The 16,843-nt window shown below is 55.1% G+C and overlaps 1 protein-coding gene across 1 annotated transcript in view; it reads left to right on the forward strand.

Moving 5' to 3' along the window:
- Positions 1–423: 423 nt before the first annotated feature.
- Positions 424–16,843, forward strand: part of LOC125622173 (myosin-6) — a 35,505-nt gene continuing 19,085 nt past the window's right edge. The window contains exons 1-14 of the mRNA XM_048819880.2: positions 424–454; positions 722–923; positions 1,275–1,418; positions 2,358–2,514; positions 9,265–9,292; positions 9,407–9,515; positions 9,690–9,782; positions 10,384–10,447; positions 12,670–12,768; positions 12,934–13,037; positions 13,609–13,747; positions 14,077–14,195; positions 14,961–15,110; positions 16,165–16,335. Coding sequence (XP_048675837.2) covers positions 723–923; positions 1,275–1,418; positions 2,358–2,514; positions 9,265–9,292; positions 9,407–9,515; positions 9,690–9,782; positions 10,384–10,447; positions 12,670–12,768; positions 12,934–13,037; positions 13,609–13,747; positions 14,077–14,195; positions 14,961–15,110; positions 16,165–16,335 — 1,578 coding nt within the window. The 5' untranslated portion in view covers positions 424–454; position 722. The remainder of the gene's footprint in view (positions 455–721; positions 924–1,274; positions 1,419–2,357; positions 2,515–9,264; positions 9,293–9,406; positions 9,516–9,689; positions 9,783–10,383; positions 10,448–12,669; positions 12,769–12,933; positions 13,038–13,608; positions 13,748–14,076; positions 14,196–14,960; positions 15,111–16,164; positions 16,336–16,843) is intronic.

A 16,843-nucleotide genomic window follows, 5' to 3' on the forward strand; every position in this document is an offset into this window, starting at 1 on the left:
GGTGGGGGGAGCAGGAGCTATAAAGGGGGGCGGAGGGCCCCGGGTGACACAGATCGCATCAGGGCTCCAGCTGCCCCACCTGTCTCTGGTGAGATGCGGGGCCAGGTCACCCCGTGGGGGGAGGGAGAGCTGGGGAGGGGGAGGATGGGGTGGGAAGAGGGGGAGAGTGGGGGTGGGCAGGGAAGGCTCTGGGTGTGGGTAGCTGGGGCTGGGAGATAGCGGGGAGGGACACTGCCTTGAGGGAGTGGGGGACGGGAGGTGGGAAGGGGGTTAGGCAGGGTGCAGGAGGGGGCATGGCTGGGATGGGGGGATTGTTGGGGGTTGGAGGAGAGGCAGGGTGGGAGGATGGGGAGGGGGTTTGGAGAGGGGGCTTGAGGTGACTCTAAACTGCCCCCCATCTCTTTCTCGCTCCCCCCCCAGGTCTTTCCAATCTCTCCTCTGAAACTCTAATTAGGTGAGTCTCTCACACACAGAGAAGGGGAAGGGGATTTAGGTGGGGCAGGCGGGACCCCAGGGCTGGGAGTGGGGGAGGCAGCAGGGGGCGCTCTGCCCAGGATGGGGCGGGCCTTGGCAGCACAGGGAGGCTCCCAGGGCTGGGAGTGGGGGAGGCAGCAGGGGGCCCTATCTCTGAGCTGCTGGGGGCTCTGACAGTGCAGGGGGGAGCCCACCAGGGGAGGGGGCACTTTCACTGCCCGGCTCTCTCCCCCCTCCCCCCTCCCAGCATGGGTGACGCCCACATGGCCGAGTTCGGGGCGGCTGCCCCCTACCTGCGGAAGTCAGACAAGGAGCGCCTGGAGGCACAGACCCGGATCTTCGACATCCGCAGCGAGTGCTTCGTGCCCGACGAGAAGGAGGAGTTCGTCAAGGGAAAGATCGTCAGCCGGGATGCGGGGAAGGTGACCGTCGAGACCGAGAACCGCAAGGTGAGGCTGGGGATACCGGAGTCGGGGGGCAGGTGGGTGAGGTCGGGGAGGTAGGGACAGTGAGGAGCCAGAGGTCAAAAGGGAGGCTAGGGGTAGGGATGGTGAGAGGTCAGAGGTCAAAGGGGAAGACGGGGCAAGGGATATTAGAGACTGCAGTCAGGGGCTAGAGGGGAGGACAGGCTGTGGGGCACCAGGGGTTAGGGGTTAAAGGCCAAATAAGGGGAGGAGGCTCAAAGAAACAGAGATGGGTGGTGCTGGTCTGACCCCACAGCTTGCAGGACAGCAGGGTGCGGTTGGGTGGAGGTAGCACCACCCCCCATTCCCCCCCCATGACTCTCTCTTCCTGCCCAGACGGTGACGGTGAAGGAGTCGGACATTCACCAGCAGAACCCGCCAAAGTTCGACAAGATTGAGGACATGGCCATGCTGACGTTCCTGCACGAGCCGGCCGTGCTTTACAACCTCAAGGAGCGATACGCTGCCTGGATGATCTACGTGAGTCTGGGGGGTCCCCTGCAGTCCCCTCGTTCCCCCACACCCACGTTGCTGGGGTACCCATAGGGTGGGGGAGCTCCTGGGGTCTCCACCCTGCATTATGCCCCTCTGGGAGTTGCTGTCTTCTAGATCAGGGGGAGATTCATCTCCTTCCTAGAACAGGGGGAGTAGCCTGCTGTTCTAGATCAGGGTGGCATCATCTGCCATTCTACATCAGGGGAATTCCCTCCTGTTCTAGAATGAGAGGGGTGTTCTTGAACCTGTTCTAGACCACGGGGGATCACCAGCTCCTTGTTAGATTGGGGGTCTGGTGGTGTCATCCCCTGATCTAGATCAGAGAAGAGACCATCGATCCCATTCTAGATCAGAGAGTGAGCATTGTCTCCTGTTATAATTTCCCCCCAATCTATCAAGTCCTGTTCTAGATCAAAGGACGTGACATCATCTTCCTTTCTGGCATCTCATGTTCTAGATCAGGGGAGGGTTATTGTCTTCTAATCTAGATAAAGGAAGGAGTGTTTTCTTCCATTCTTGATGGGTGGGGCTTGTCTGTAGTTCTATATTGGTGAAACAGGTATGTCTCTGGATCTAGATCAGGGAAGGGGTGTTTTATCCCATTCTAGATGGGGCAGGCGCATTGTCTCCCATTCTAGACTGGGGAGACGGATGTGTCTCTGCTTCTAGATCAGGGAAGGGGCATCATGTCCAGTTCTATACCAGAGACAGTGCATCATCTCCCAGTCTAGATCAAGAAGGGAAGGTGTCACCTGTTCTAGAACAGAGGAGGGAGGCTGCTCCATAGAACTGACCCTCTCCATCAGTTCTCACTCAGTCTAGGGTAGGTTCTCAAACTCTTTACCATGGGCCTTCTCCTGCTGCTCTGACTCTTCTCTCTGGCTCTCTCTCCATCCTTCCCCCTGTCCTGTTCCCCCTCTCCAGACCTACTCAGGACTGTTCTGCGTGACAGTCAATCCCTACAAGTGGTTGCCAGTCTATAATGCGGAGGTGGTGGCAGCTTACAGGGGCAAGAAGAGAAGTGAAGCCCCGCCCCACATCTTCTCCATTTCTGACAGCGCCTACCAGAACATGCTAACGGGTAGGGATCTAACCCTATCCTTAACTATACCCCTAACCATAAATATAATCCTAACCTTAACTCTACCCCAGCCATAACCCTATCGTTAACTATACCCTGTCACAAAGTCACCAAGACGATGCTCTGGAACTACTCCCTATGAAGTGAGTCAGGGGAGCCTCCTCTTTTGGAGCAGACTGTCTCCAGGGCAAGAAGCTCACACAGCTTCCACCTTCCTGAGTCTGACCTCAGAGCATTCAGCCTCCCCTTCCCCTCCGTGCACTTCCTGCAGCAAGTCCACCTGGTGTGGGATCCTGCACCCCCACTCCGCAGTCAGACGTGACTCTCAGCCAGTGTAAAACAGAATGTTTATTAGTTGACAGGAACATAGTGTAGGACAGAGCTTGTTCGCACAGAAATCAGTGACTTTCAGACAAGTCCATAGAATCTCAGGGTTGGAAGGGACCTCAGGAGGTATCTAGTCCAACCCCCTGCTCAAAGCAGGACCAATCCCCAATTTTTGGCCCAGATCCCAAATGGCCCCTTCAAGGATTGAACTCACAACCCTGAGTTTAGCAGGCCAATGCTCAAACCACTGAGCTATCCCTCCCCCCTGTGCACCAAGACAGCTGAGAGTGACTCGCCTCTAGCTGCCTGGCCCCTGTACTGCCCATTGCTCCTCCTCCGGCCTTTGTCTCGCTTCCGGGCCAAGAGTCACCTGGTCGCATCCCCCTCCTGGGTCTCAGGTTACGAAGGGGCGGCCAGAGCATCCCTGCAGGCAGCTGGAGCAACCCCCGCAAAAGTCACACACCCTTATTCCCATCACCTAGACATTGGAGCAATACACAGGGAAACTGAGGCACACACAGCATCCAAGCAAAACAGTAAGACTCACATAGGCTCACATATAACATAACAAGGGACAATCCCCACTACGTCACATCCCTCCCCCTTTCGAGACTGGACTGAGCAGGGTCACTTTAGCCAGTGACCTGGGGAAGTTCAGGCCTCCCTCTCGGGACAAAGCATCAGCCATAACATTTGCACTCCCCTTAACATAAAGCACCTCCATGTCAAAATCCTGGGAGGACAGACTCCACCTCAGGAGCTTGGCATTGGCCCCTCTCATCTGGTGCAGCCACGGCAGGGCGAGCGGTCCGTGTACACAGTGAAGCGTCACCCAAAGAGATCCGGCTGCAGCCTTTTAAGAGCTCACTCCCTGACCAGGCGTTCCTTCTCTGTGGCCGCATAGTCCTGCGCCCGGGGCAGCAGCTTCCTGCTCAGGGAGATGATGGGGTGTTTCTCCCCCTTTGCATTGGCCTGCACCAGGACCGCACCCAGCCCTTGTCTGGGGCATCGGTGAACACCATAAAGGGCTTCTGAAAGTCTGGGTTTCCCAGCACCGGGCCCGTGACCAGATCCTCCTTCAGCATGCACAGAGCCCTCTGGCACTGCCCGGTCCAGACCAGCTTGTCTGGCTTCCCCTTCTTGCATAGCTCAGTGATGGGAGCTGACACAGAGCTAAAGTGGGGCACAAACCTCCGGAAGTGCCCCACCATCCCAATAAAGGCCTGGGTCTGTTTCTTAGTCTGGGAGCAGGCCAGTCTCTGATCACCCCCACCTTGGCTGGCTCTGGCTTTAGGCAACTGCTCCCCACCTTGCACGTCCTAGCTTTTACAGTCAGCCCTGCATCCTGGAGGTGACTCAGCCCCTCTTCACCTGGGACACATGGTCCTCCCAGGTCTGGCTAATGACACAAATATCATCCATGTACACTAGGGTAAAACTCTCCATCCCCCTCAGTAACTGATCCATCTGGCACTGGCGGGTGACCAGAGCCTCCTTGTGCCCGAAAAGTAGGACCAGGGATTTGTACAGCCCCAAAGCGGTGACAAAAGCAGGTTTCAAGCTGGCGTCTGGATCCAAAGGCACCTGCCAGTAGCCTTTGGTGAGATCCCTGGTCATGGGGTACTGAGTCCCTGAGTCCCCCCCAACTTGTCTAGGATCTCATCAGGCCTAGGTATGGGCAGGTACCAGACATGGTGATGGCACTGAGCTTCCAATCGGCCACACAGAATTGGATCAGCCCGTCTTTCCTGGGGACCAGCACCACGGGAGAGGCCCCGGTGGATAGCTGGATCACCCCTAAAGCCAGCATGTCTCTGACCTCCCTCCAGGGCCTGGGCTGTGTTCCCAGTTACTCTGAATGGGGAACACCTGATGGGAGGGCTGGCTCCCGTCTCCACCCAGTGGTCAGCTCAGTTAGTGAGCCCAGGTCGGTTGGAAAACAGCTGTGGGTACAACTGCAGGATCTCTGTGATCTCTGTCTGCTGGGCAGGGGTTAGCTGGTCAGAGAGGGGAACTGACTCCAGCAAGGGGCCGGCTCCTGTCTCAGGGAAGAGACTCACCAGGGGATCTTCCCCCTTCTCCCCCTGGCCACACAGGGCCAGCACCAGCCTCTCCCTGTCACTGTACGGCTCCATCATGTTGACCTGGTCCCCTCGGTGGCTGTGAGCCCAGTTGGGCAGGTCCACCACATCGTTCTCCTCATCCAGCTGCTTGATGACTGCGAAGGGCCCGTCCGGGGCAGCTTGCAGCTTATTCTTCCTCACTGGGATGAGACCCCTCACCTGGTTCCCAGTGCCACAGGCTGAGTGGCCGTACCAGACCTTCTGCCTCCCTTGGGCCCTGGCTAGGTTCTCCCTGCCCGGACCCATGAGCTCAGCGAGCTTTTCCTGGAAAGTCAGTCCATGCTCCACCGCTGATTCTCCATCGGGGGAGGCCTTCCCCTCCCATCCGTCCCTCTCCAGTCCAGGGCCACCTTCTGAAAAGGCTCCTCTATGACAGGCAGGTGTCTCAAGGCTGCTTTACCCTTGTCCCGGGCCTTTTGCACCTCTGGACAAGGCAGTCCTGGTTGGCAGCTGTCCCACCCTGGCTGTGGTTCCCCACACTCAGCTGGGTCTCTGATCCCCCTGGGCTCAGCTTTGCCCCAGCCGTCCCATTGAGGGCCAGCAGCGAGCCTGCTGCTTTGCTCACCATTTCAGAGCCAGTGTGAGCCACCTCCCCTGTGTGCAGGGGGGCGGGGAGCATCTCTCTGTCCCATTCAGCCCTAGGGCTCTGGTTGCAGGCAGGCAGGTATCCTGAGCCTAGCAGCGCCTCTGCCCAGCCATGCTGACTGCTTCAGTCTCAGCCGATTGGTTCCCTGATTCAAATTCAGACCCTCGGCCGTTACCGGAGCCGGGCCTGGATCCTGTCCCAAAGAGACACAGTCATCTCCCAACAGGACCTCACAGCCGATATCCTGGAGAACCCCAATGACCAGCCAGCCCCACCCCTCCTGGGTCTGCACAGGGCTCCGGGCCATAAGCAGGGTGAAGAGCTTCCTACCTAGGACCTTCACCCAGCTCACCCAGCCCCAGCATCTGGGGGGCTGCACCACCCGGGGCCTGACATCAGTTCTCTCTGTCCCAGGGTCTGGCCACCCCAGGAATGTCTCCCCATTGACCATCACCTTCCGCTCCCACTGGGGTCCGAGGGGCCTGAGACCAGGACGGTCCATGCAGACAAATATGCTGGGGCCGAGAGTGGGAGCTAGTCGCCCACCCTGCCCATCTGGCTAAACAGCTCTATGGCCTTGGGACCCAGGAAGGGGGCTAGACATGGAGCCTTTCCGCAGGGCCAGGCTGGTTCCAATAGCCAGCCTTCCCAAAGGCCGCGAGACAGGCATCTATATCTCCCCCTCCTTAACCTGGGGCAGCAATTTAGTGTCGAGGTTCCCTGTGGAACTGGCCCCCCGGGGTCCATCTCGACTCATCCCTGGATGGGTCCTTCTGCCTCTCAGCTCAGACTTCGCCAGTTCCTGCTGCCTCTGTCTCTCCTGCTGTTCTGCTTCACTCCTTCCCTGCCTCTCATGGTCCTCTGACTCCTTCGATCTCAGCTCCAATTGCATCCGTCTCAGATCCACCAACGAGGAACCCAGTGAAGACCCCCAGCTGGTTGGGGACACAGGTCTCCGGGATACCCGGCTGCTCCCTGCCTCTCTCGTGGCCCCAGGTGGGTCAGGAACTGGCTCCTTAGAGTGATCCTCCTCTTCCAACTGAGCAATCAGCTGTGCCTTAGTGAGCTTTCCAACGCGCAGCCCCCTCTCTGCACACCTCTACAATGTCCTTCTTAAGCAGATGGTTACAGGCCATCACTCCGCTGTTCCCAAGTGGTCATGGACTCACAGACTCGTTTTCTCTCAGCTCCCCATGATCCCCGGGAGGAACCCTTCAGTGCGACAGTCCTTCTCGGGGGTCCACTCTCTCGGGGTTAAACCATAGACTCCTCCACCTCCTGGAACCACGCCTCCCGGAGCCTCCAGCACACCTGTCTCTCACTAATCACCCTTCGTTTTACTGCTCCCCAGTCACTTACTGCAGGATGCTCTGTCCATGGGGTGCAGTTTATCCCACCGCTGCCACCAGTTGTCACAGTCACCAGGGCCATGCTCTGGGACTGCTCCCTACTAAGCCAGCCAGGACTCTGGGGGAGCCTCCTCTCTGGGAGCAGCCTGTCTGCAGGACAAGAAGCTCACACGGCTTCCACCTTCCTGGGTCTGACCTCAGAGCATTCAGCGTCCTCTGCCCCTCCGTGTGCTTCCCACAGCGAGTCCGCCCAGGCAGGGTCCTGGGGAAGCCAGAGGGTCCTGCCCCCAAACTCTGCAGTCAGACGTGACTCTCAGCCAGCCAGTAAAACAGAAGGTTTATTATCAGGGGTAGCCGTGTTAGTCTGTATCCACAAAAACAACAAGGAATCCGGTCTTAAAGACTAACAGATTTATTTGGGCATAAGCTTTCGTGGGTAAAAACCCCACTTCTTCAGATGCATGGAGTGAAAATTACAGATGCAGACGTAAATATACTGACACATGAAGGGAAGGGAGTGACCTCACAAGGGGAGAACCAGTGCTGACTGGGCCAATTCGATCAGGGTGGATGGTGTCCACTCCCACTAATAGATGCGGAGGTGTCAATTCCAGGAGAGGCAAAGCTGCTTCTGTAGTGAGCCAGCCATTCCCAGTCCCTGTTCAAGCCCCAATTAATGGTGTTAAATTTGCAAATCAATTTTAGTTCTGCTGGTTCTCTTTCAAGTCTGTTTTGAAGTTTTTTTGTTGAAGGATGGTTACTTTTAAATCTGTTATTGAATGTCCAGGGAGGTTGAAGTGTTCTCCCAATGGCTTTTGTATGTTACCGTTCCTGATGTCTGATTTGTGCCCATTTATGCTTTTACATAGGGACTGCCCGGTTTGGCCAAGGTACATGGCAGAGGGGCATTGCTGGCACATGATGGCATCTATCACATTAGTAGACGTGCAGGTGAATGAGCCCCTGATGGTGTGGCTGATGTGGTGGGGTCCTCTGATGGGTCACTAGAGTAGATATGGGGACAGAGAAGGCAACGAGATTTGCTACAGGGATTGGTTCCTGGGTTAGTGGTTCTGTTGTGTGGTATGTGGTTGCTGGGGAGTATTTGCTTCAGGCTGGGGGGCTGTCTGTAGGCAAGGACTGGCCTGTCTCCCAAGGTCTGTGAGAGCGATGGGTCGTCCTTCAGGATAGGTTGTAGATCCTTGATGATGCGCTGGAGAGGTGTTAGCTGGGGGCTGAAGGTGACGGCTAGTGGCGTTCTGTTCTTTTCCTAGTTAGGCCTGTCCTGTAGTAGGTGATTTCTGGGTACCCTTCTCGCTCTGTCAATCTGTTTCCTCACTTCCCCAGGTGGGTATTGTAGTTTTCGAATTGGCCCTGTCAACACTGGTTCTCCCCTTGTGAGGTAACTCCCTTCTCTTCATGTGTCAGTATATTTACGTCTGCATCTGTAATTTTCACTCCATGCATCTGAAGAAGAAGGTTTATTAGTTGACAGAACACAGCCTAGGGCAGAACTTGTTAGCACAGAAATCAGTGACTTTCAGCTCTGGTCCTCCCCCTGCGCCCCAAGCCAGCCGAGACCGACTCGCTTCCAGCTGCCTGGCCCCTGCCCTGCCCTGCCCGTTGCTTGTCCTCCGGCATTTGTCTCACTTCTGGGCCAAGAGTCACCTGGTCACATCCCCCTCCTAGGTCTCAGGTTATGAAGGGGCGGCCATAGCATCCCTGCAGGCAGCTGGAGCAACCCCCGCAAAAGTCACACACCCTTATTTCCACCACCTAGACATTGGTGCAATACACAGGGAAACTGAGGCACGCACAGCATTCATGCAAAACAGTAAGACTCAGGCTCACATACAACATAACAAGGGAAAATCCCAGCTGCATCACATACCCCTAACCATAACCATAAATATAACCCCAATCTTAACTATACCCCAGCCATAACTATAACCCTAACCCCCCAACACACACACACCCCTTCTGCCTCACCAAGAACACCTATAACACAAGCTGAGAGGTGCGTTTCCCCGACATCCCACCCTGTCCCTGACATCACTCTCCTGACCCACACACCTGGGCACCTCCCTTCCCTCCTACCCCCCCATCCTTCCCACCCCCTAACTGACCCCCCAATTCCACCCACCTCCCACTCCAGTCACTCCCCTCACCCTCTCCTTGTCCCGTACCCCTTCCTCATCCACCCTCCCAGACCAAATGCCCCCTTCTGCTTTACCCACTCCTTGTCCTGGCTCCCTCCCACCCATTCCCCCTCCCGCCAATCCCAGCCACCCCATATCTCCCTCACATCCCCTGCCACCCCCCTACTCCCCCACGGCTGCCTGCTAACCCCTCTTCTCTCTTCCAGACCGAGAGAACCAGTCCATCCTCATCACGTGAGTACCTACCTTCCCCCCACCCACCCCACCCACTGTCCCCCTGGAGGCCCCAGCTGCCTCCTGCCCCCCTGTGCCACCCCCCATCTCCCTCGCCTCCTTCTTTCTCCCCAGCGGAGAATCCGGCGCAGGGAAGACGGTGAACACCAAGCGGGTCATCCAGTACTTTGCCAGCATCGCAGCCATCAGCGACCGCAAGAAAGAAGGGACCAGCGCCAACAAGGTGAGACCTCTGCCCTGATGCTGCCCAGCTGCAGACCCCCACATGTTGTTAGCTCAGTACCTCCCAGTGCTGCAAGCTTCCCCGTGACAGTGCCCCACAGAGGGTGGTATGGGGAAGTTGTGGGGAGGATCTGTAGCCAGTTCTAACCGCCCCCCTTCTGTTTTGACCCTCAAGGGGACCCTGGAGGATCAAATCATCCAGGCCAACCCCGCCCTGGAGGCCTTCGGCAACGCCAAGACCTTGCGGAATGACAACTCGTCCCGATTCGTGAGTATCTGGGGAGTCTCGGCGGGGCTGGGGGTGAGATGTTTGGGTGTTTCTGTGGGTGTGTCCAGGGGCTGTACCTGGGGGAAAGGGAGGCTGGAAGGCAGAGGTGTCTGTGTGGGGCTGGGATCACAGGTGCCAGCTTCCTCCTTTCCCTGAAGGTGGTTCAACCCCCGCTCCACCCCAGGCCCCACCCCCTACTTCACCCCTGCCCCCAAAGCTCCACCCCACCCTGCCTTTTCCCACCCTCTTCTGCCCCCTCCCCTGAGCACGCCCTGCCCCTGCTCCTCCTCCGCCCCCCAGCACCTCCTGCATGCCCCTGAATAGCTGATCACAGTGGGCGGGAGACACTGGGAGGGATAGGAGCTGATCGGTGGGGTTGTCCGTGGGTGCTGTGCACTAATTTTTTTCCATGGGTGCTCCAGCCCTGCAGTGGGTGCCTATGGGTAGGATGACAACAGGGAGGGAGGGTTTGTGGGGCTGTGTCTGGGGTGTTGGGCAGATCTGTGGGACTCTGTCTGGGTTAGGAGGCATCTGTGGGGCTGTCCTTGATATATCAGCCACCTCCCCCACTGGACACACCCCACACATTCTCTTCCTCTAGGGTAAATTCATACGGATCCACTTTGGGGCGACAGGGAAGTTGGCTTCAGCTGATATCGAGACCTGTGAGTGAGAGGAGTGTCAATGTTCTCAGCTGTCTGTCTCTTCATCCACATCTATCTAATCTCTCTATCTATCTATCTATCTATCCCCATCCACCCCATCTATCTATCTATCCATCTATCTATCTATCTATCCCCATCCACCCCATCCACCCCATCTATCTATCTATCTATCTATCTATCTATCTATCTATCTATCTATCTATCTATCCCCATCCACCCCATCTATCTATCTATCTATCTATCTATCTATCCCCATCCACCCCATCCACCCCATCTATCTATCTATCTATCTATCTATCTATCCCCATCCACCCCATCTATCTATCTATCTATCTATCTATCTATCTATCTATCTATCTATCTATCTATCCCCATCCACCCCATCCACCCCATCTATCTATCTATCTATCTATCTATCTATCTATCTATCCCCATCCACCCCATCCACCCCATCTATCTATCTATCTATCTATCTATCTATCTATCCCCATCCACCCCATCCACCCCATCTATCTATCTATCTATCTATCTATCTATCTATCTATCTATCTATCCCCATCCACCCCATCTATCTATCTATCTATCTATCTATCTATCTATCCCCATCCACCCCATCCACCCCATCTATCTATCTATCTATCTATCTATCTATCTATCTATCTATCTATCCCCATCCACCCCATCTATCTATCTATCTATCTATCTATCTATCCCCATCCACCCCATCCACCCCATCTATCTATCTATCTATCTATCTATCTATCTATCTATCTATCTATCCCCATCCACCCCATCTATCTATCTATCCCCATCCACCCCATCTATCTATCTATCTATCTATCTATCTATCCCCATCCACCCCATCTATCTATCTATCTATCTATCTATGTATCCCCATCCACCCTATCTATCTATCTATCTATCTATCTATCTATCTATCCCCATCCACCCCATCTATCTATCTATCTATCTATCTATCTATCTATCCCCATCCACCCCATCTATCTATCTATCTATCTATCTATCTATCTATCCCCATCCACCCCATCTATCTATCTATCTATCTATCTATCTATCTATCTATCTATCTATCTATCTATCTATCCCCATCCACCCCATCTATCTATCTATCTATGTATCCCCATCCACCCCATCTATCTATCTATCTATCTATCTATCTATCTATGTATCCCCATCCACCCTATCTATCTATCTATCTATCTATCTATCTATCTATCCCCATCCACCCCATCTATCTATCTATCTATCTATCTATCTATCTATCCCCATCCACCCCATCTATCTATCTATCTATCTATCTATCTATCTATCTATCTATCCCCATCCACCCCATCTATCTATCTATCTATCTATCTATCTATCTATCTATCTATCTATCTATCTATCTATCCCCATCCACCCCATCTATCTATCTATGTATCCCCATCCACCCTATCTATCTATCTATCTATCTATCTATCTATCTATCTATCTATCCCCATCCACCCCATCTATCTATCTATCTATCTATCTATCTATCTATCCCCATCCACCATCTATCTATCTATCTATCTATCTATCTATCTATCTATCTATCCCCATCCACCCCATCTATCTATCTATCTATCTATCTATCTATCTATCTATCTATCTATCCCCATCCACCCCATCTATCTATCTATCTATCTATCTATCTATCTATCTATCTATCCCCATCCACCCCATCTATCTATCTATCTATCTATCTATCTATCTATCTATCTATCTATCCCCATCCACCCCATCTATCTATCTATCTATCCCCATCCACCCCATCTATCTATCTATCTATCTATCTATCTATCTATCTATCTATCTATCTATCTATCCCCATCCACCCCATCTATCTATCTATCTATCTATCTATCTATCTATCTATCTATCTATCTATCCCCATCCACCCCATCTATCTATCTATCTATCTATCTATCTATCCCCATCCACCCCATCTATCTATCTATCTATCTATCTATCTATCCCCATCCACCCCATCTATCTATCTATCTATCTATCCCCATCCACTCTATCTATCTATCTATCTATCCCCATCCACCCCATCTATCTATCTATCTATCTATCTATCTATCTATCTATCTATCCCCATCCACCCCATCTATCTATCTATCTATCTATCCCCATCCATCCCATCTATCTATCTATCTATCCATCTATCTATCTATCAGATCTCTTGGAGAAATCCCGGGTCATCTTCCAGCTCAAGGCAGAGAGGAACTATCACATCTTCTACCAGATCCTGTCCAATCAGAAGCCAGAACTTCTTGGTGAGTCAGTGAGGGGGCAGCAGTGGGAAAGATGTCCCATGGCAAGCGGCTCTTCTCTGAGTCCAGGATCAGGGCCCACTATGGGCTCTGAGGAAATCCTGGAAATCAGTTCAGCCATTAACCTTCCTTACTTTCCCCCCAACCTGCCCACATCACCCGGAGCAGACATGATGTTGATCACAAACAACCCTTATGACTACAGCTTCGTCTCCCAAGGAGAAGTGACTGTTGCTTCTATCGATGACTCGGAGGAGCTGATGGCCACCGACGTGAGAGACGACGGGCTGTGGGGAGGAGCAGGGAGAGACCTGGTGTCAGGGTCCCGGGGGCGAGGCTTCACTGGGAGATGATACATTATGGGGGAGGGGGCAGTTACCATGACAGGAAGTGTGGGTGTGTTGACAGACATCTGAAAGGATGGATGAAGAGTTGAGTAAATGGATGGATGGATGGCTGCACAGTTGGATGGATAGATGGGTAGATGGAAGGAAGGATGCATATGGGGATGGATGCATGGATAGAGGGTATCTATAGGGAATAATGGATGGGTGGTTGGTGTGTGTATGGATGGATAGGGGGTGTATGGGGAACAATGGATGGACAGTTGGTGGGTGGATGGAAGAATGTGTGTGGGGAAGGAGGGATGGATGGAGGACCTGTGTGGTGACAGATGGAGGGACAATGGCATGGAAGGATGGGGGGAATGAGGACTCAGTCCCCACCCCCGCACTAAAGAGTCTCCAAGCCCCTTGAGGCACGTCATGCAGCGTTGGGGTTGGAGGAGAGGCTGCCCCTGAACCTGACCCTCCCTCCCTTCTCTCCCCTGGCCTGGGTCCCCAGAGCGCGTTCGATGTGTTGGGCTTCACGCCCGAGGAGAAGGTTGGGGTCTACAAGCTGACGGGAGCCATCATGCACTATGGGAACATGAAGTTCAAGCAGAAGCAACGCGAGGAGCAGGCCGAGCCTGATGGCACCGAGGGTGGGCAGAGGGGAAGGCACAGGGGGGAGGGATGTGGGACACTGATGGGGAGAGTGAGCCATGCAGGGAGGGGACCACTGGGGGCATCCAGGAATGCAGAGGGAGGAGGGACCACCAGAAGACAGCGGGCAGATCCAGGGAGTTGCGGGGGGGGACGGACACTCGGCAGGAGGTGGGGTGCAGGGACCACAGTGGGTGAGGGTGGTCAAGGGGGTTGAGGTGATGGTGGTGTGGGGAGGGACCACTGGGAGGCAGACGGGGAGGAGGCAGGATGGGGGTGGTCACACACAGAGCTGCAGGGATCACTGACCACATCTCTCCACCCGCAGATGCAGATAAATCTGCCTACCTGATGGGGCTGAACTCGGCCGACCTGCTGAAAGGGCTGTGTCACCCCCGGGTCAAGGTGGGGAACGAGTATGTCACCAAGGGGCAGAATGTCCAGCAGGTGAGACCCTGCTCCCCTCCTTCCTTCCTTCCTCCCTTCCTCCCCTCCTTCCTTCCTTCCCCCCTTCCTTCCTCCCTTCCTCCCCTCCTTCCTTCCTTCCCCCCTTCCTTCCTCCCTTCCTCCCCTCCTTCCTTCCTTCCCCCTCCCTCCCTTCCTTCCTCCCTTCTTCCCTTCCTCATTTCCTTCCTCCCTTCCTCCCTTCTTCCTTCCTTCCTTCCCTCCTTCCTTGTTTCCTTCCTCCCTTACTTCCCCGCTTCCTCCCCTCCTACCTTCCTTCCCCACTTCCTTCCTCCCTTCCTCCCTTCTTCCTTCCTTCCTTCCCTCCTTCCTTGTTTCCTTCCTCCCTTCCTCCCCTCCTTCCTTCCTTCCCCCTTCCTCCCTTCCTTCCTCCCTTCTTCCCTTCCTCATTTCCTTCCTCCCTTCCTCCCTTCTTCCTTCCTTCCTTCCCTCCTTCCTTGTTTCCTTCCTCCCTTACTTCCCTGCTTCCTCCCCTCCTACCTTCCTTCCCCACTTCCTCCCGTCCCTCCTTCCCCCTTCCTTCCTCCCCTCCTTCCTTGCAGTCTCCCTTCCTTTCCCCCTTCCTCCCAACCTTCCTTCCTCCCTCTCTTCCTTCCTTCCTCCATGTCTTTCTTTCTTTCTTTCTTTCTTTCTTTCTTTCTTTCTTTCTTTCTTTCTTTCTCCCCAGAGCTCACACACGTCTCACCCCATTCTTTTCTCCTCAAACGCTTACCCCTCCTCCCTATCTCTGACATGCGACCCCCGCAGGTGTATTACTCTATCGGAGCCCTGGCCAAGTCTGTGTACGAGAAGATGTTTGGCTGGATGGTGACCAGGATCAACAACACCCTCGAGACGAAGCAGCCGCGTCAGTATTTCATCGGGGTGCTGGACATTGCTGGCTTTGAGATCTTCGATGTAAGTCATTCGCCCAGCAGAGGACGCTGTGGGGAGCAGGGTGGGAGCGTTGGCTGTGGGGGAGCTGCCAGCTACTCCAGCCCCAGCCTCTCCCAGCAGGGGACACTGTTGGGAGTGGGGCTGGAGCATTGGCTGGGGGGCAAGTCATGGCCACTCCAGCCCCAGCCTCTCCCAGCAGAGGGTGCTGTACGGAGAGCTGGCTGGGGTGCAGTTCCTCCCTTCCTCCATTAGGTGACTCCGTAGAAAAGCACCAGAGTTACACTCTCCAGATGCCTCTATGGCGGTGGTTTCCAAACTGCAGGTCGACCCAGTACTGGGTTGTGGAACGGGAGCTCTGGGTCGCAGCGGCTTTGGTCAGCACCGCCGACTGAGCCATTAAAAGTCCCATCAGCGGCACTGCCGGCGAAGACAGGCTAGCCCCTAGCTGTCCTGACACCACACTGCACCCCGGAGCGGCCAGCGGCAGGTACGGCTCCTAGGTGGGGGGGCCATGGAGCTCCGTGCATTGCCCCCACCAGGAGCACCAACGCCGCATTCCCATTGGCCAGGCGGTGCCTATGGGGGGGCGGGGCCTGCTGCTGGCCGTTTCCGGGGCAGAGCGTGGTCCGCGGTGCCTTAGCCCCCGCCCCCGCACTGGGCTGCTGACCAGGAGCCATCACAGGTAAGCCCGTGCCCCACCCCCTGCACCCCAATCCCCTACCCCAGCCCTGAGCCTCCCCCAGACCCAGAACCCTTCTTGCACCCCAAAGCCCTCATCCCCAGCCCTACCCCAGAGTCTTGACCCCCTCCCACACCCCAACCCCCTGCCCCAGCCCAGAGCCCCCTGTCACACCCTGAACCCCTCATTCCTGGCCCCCACCCTCTGCCCCGGCCCTGACGCCCTCCCACACCCCAAACCCCTCATCCCCATCTCCGTTGAGTCACGGGCATCAACAATTTTCTTCAACTGGGTCATCAGAAAAAAAGTTGGAAAACCACTGAGCTCTGGGCTCTCCATAGCAGAGAGGACTCTTTTGTTCTCACTCGTCTCTTGCTCCCCCCATCTCCTCCCCAGTTCAACAGCTTCGAGCAGCTCTGCATCAACTTCACCAACGAGAAGCTGCAGCAGTTCTTCAACCACCACATGTTCGTGCTGGAGCAGGAGGAGTACAAGAAGGAGGGGATCGAGTGGGAGTTCATCGACTTCGGCATGGACCTGCAGGCCTGCATAGACCTCATCGAGAAGGTACCTCCCCCTGAGACAGCCCCCTAGCTGGCGCCCCCTAGAGGGGAAAGGACCCATCTCCTAAAGCCCTGCAGCCCAACCCAAGCCTGATGGGACCCAGCTACAAGTGTTGGGTTCAGATCAGGTTGGCTCTCCTCCTCCTGCCTGGGGGGTTGGCATCACAGCACACCCAGGGGGTAGCGGATGGCAGGTGCGGGGCACGCAGCCACTGGTGCCATGCCGAGCCCATGGGCAGGAGGCAGGGGTGCTGACTCAGGGTCAGGGGGAAGGATCGGGGTTGGGTCAGAAAACAACTTGACCCTCCTGGGCTCAGCTTGGGTGGACCTGGGCCCAAGTTGGGTCCAGGTCAGGCATAAAGAGACCTCTACTATGTCCCATTCCTCACTTCCCTGAGGTAGCCAGTCTCTGAATCTTAAAACTGAACTCTCTCTTTTACTTTCCCATTCTGTCTTTTCTATTCTCTCTCTTTTCTTCTCATTCTATCCATCCCTTCTCTTTTCTTTTTCTT

The sequence above is a fragment of the Caretta caretta genome, chromosome 13 (assembly GCF_965140235.1).
Source record: "Caretta caretta isolate rCarCar2 chromosome 13, rCarCar1.hap1, whole genome shotgun sequence".
NCBI classification, from domain to species: domain Eukaryota; kingdom Metazoa; phylum Chordata; order Testudines; family Cheloniidae; genus Caretta; species Caretta caretta.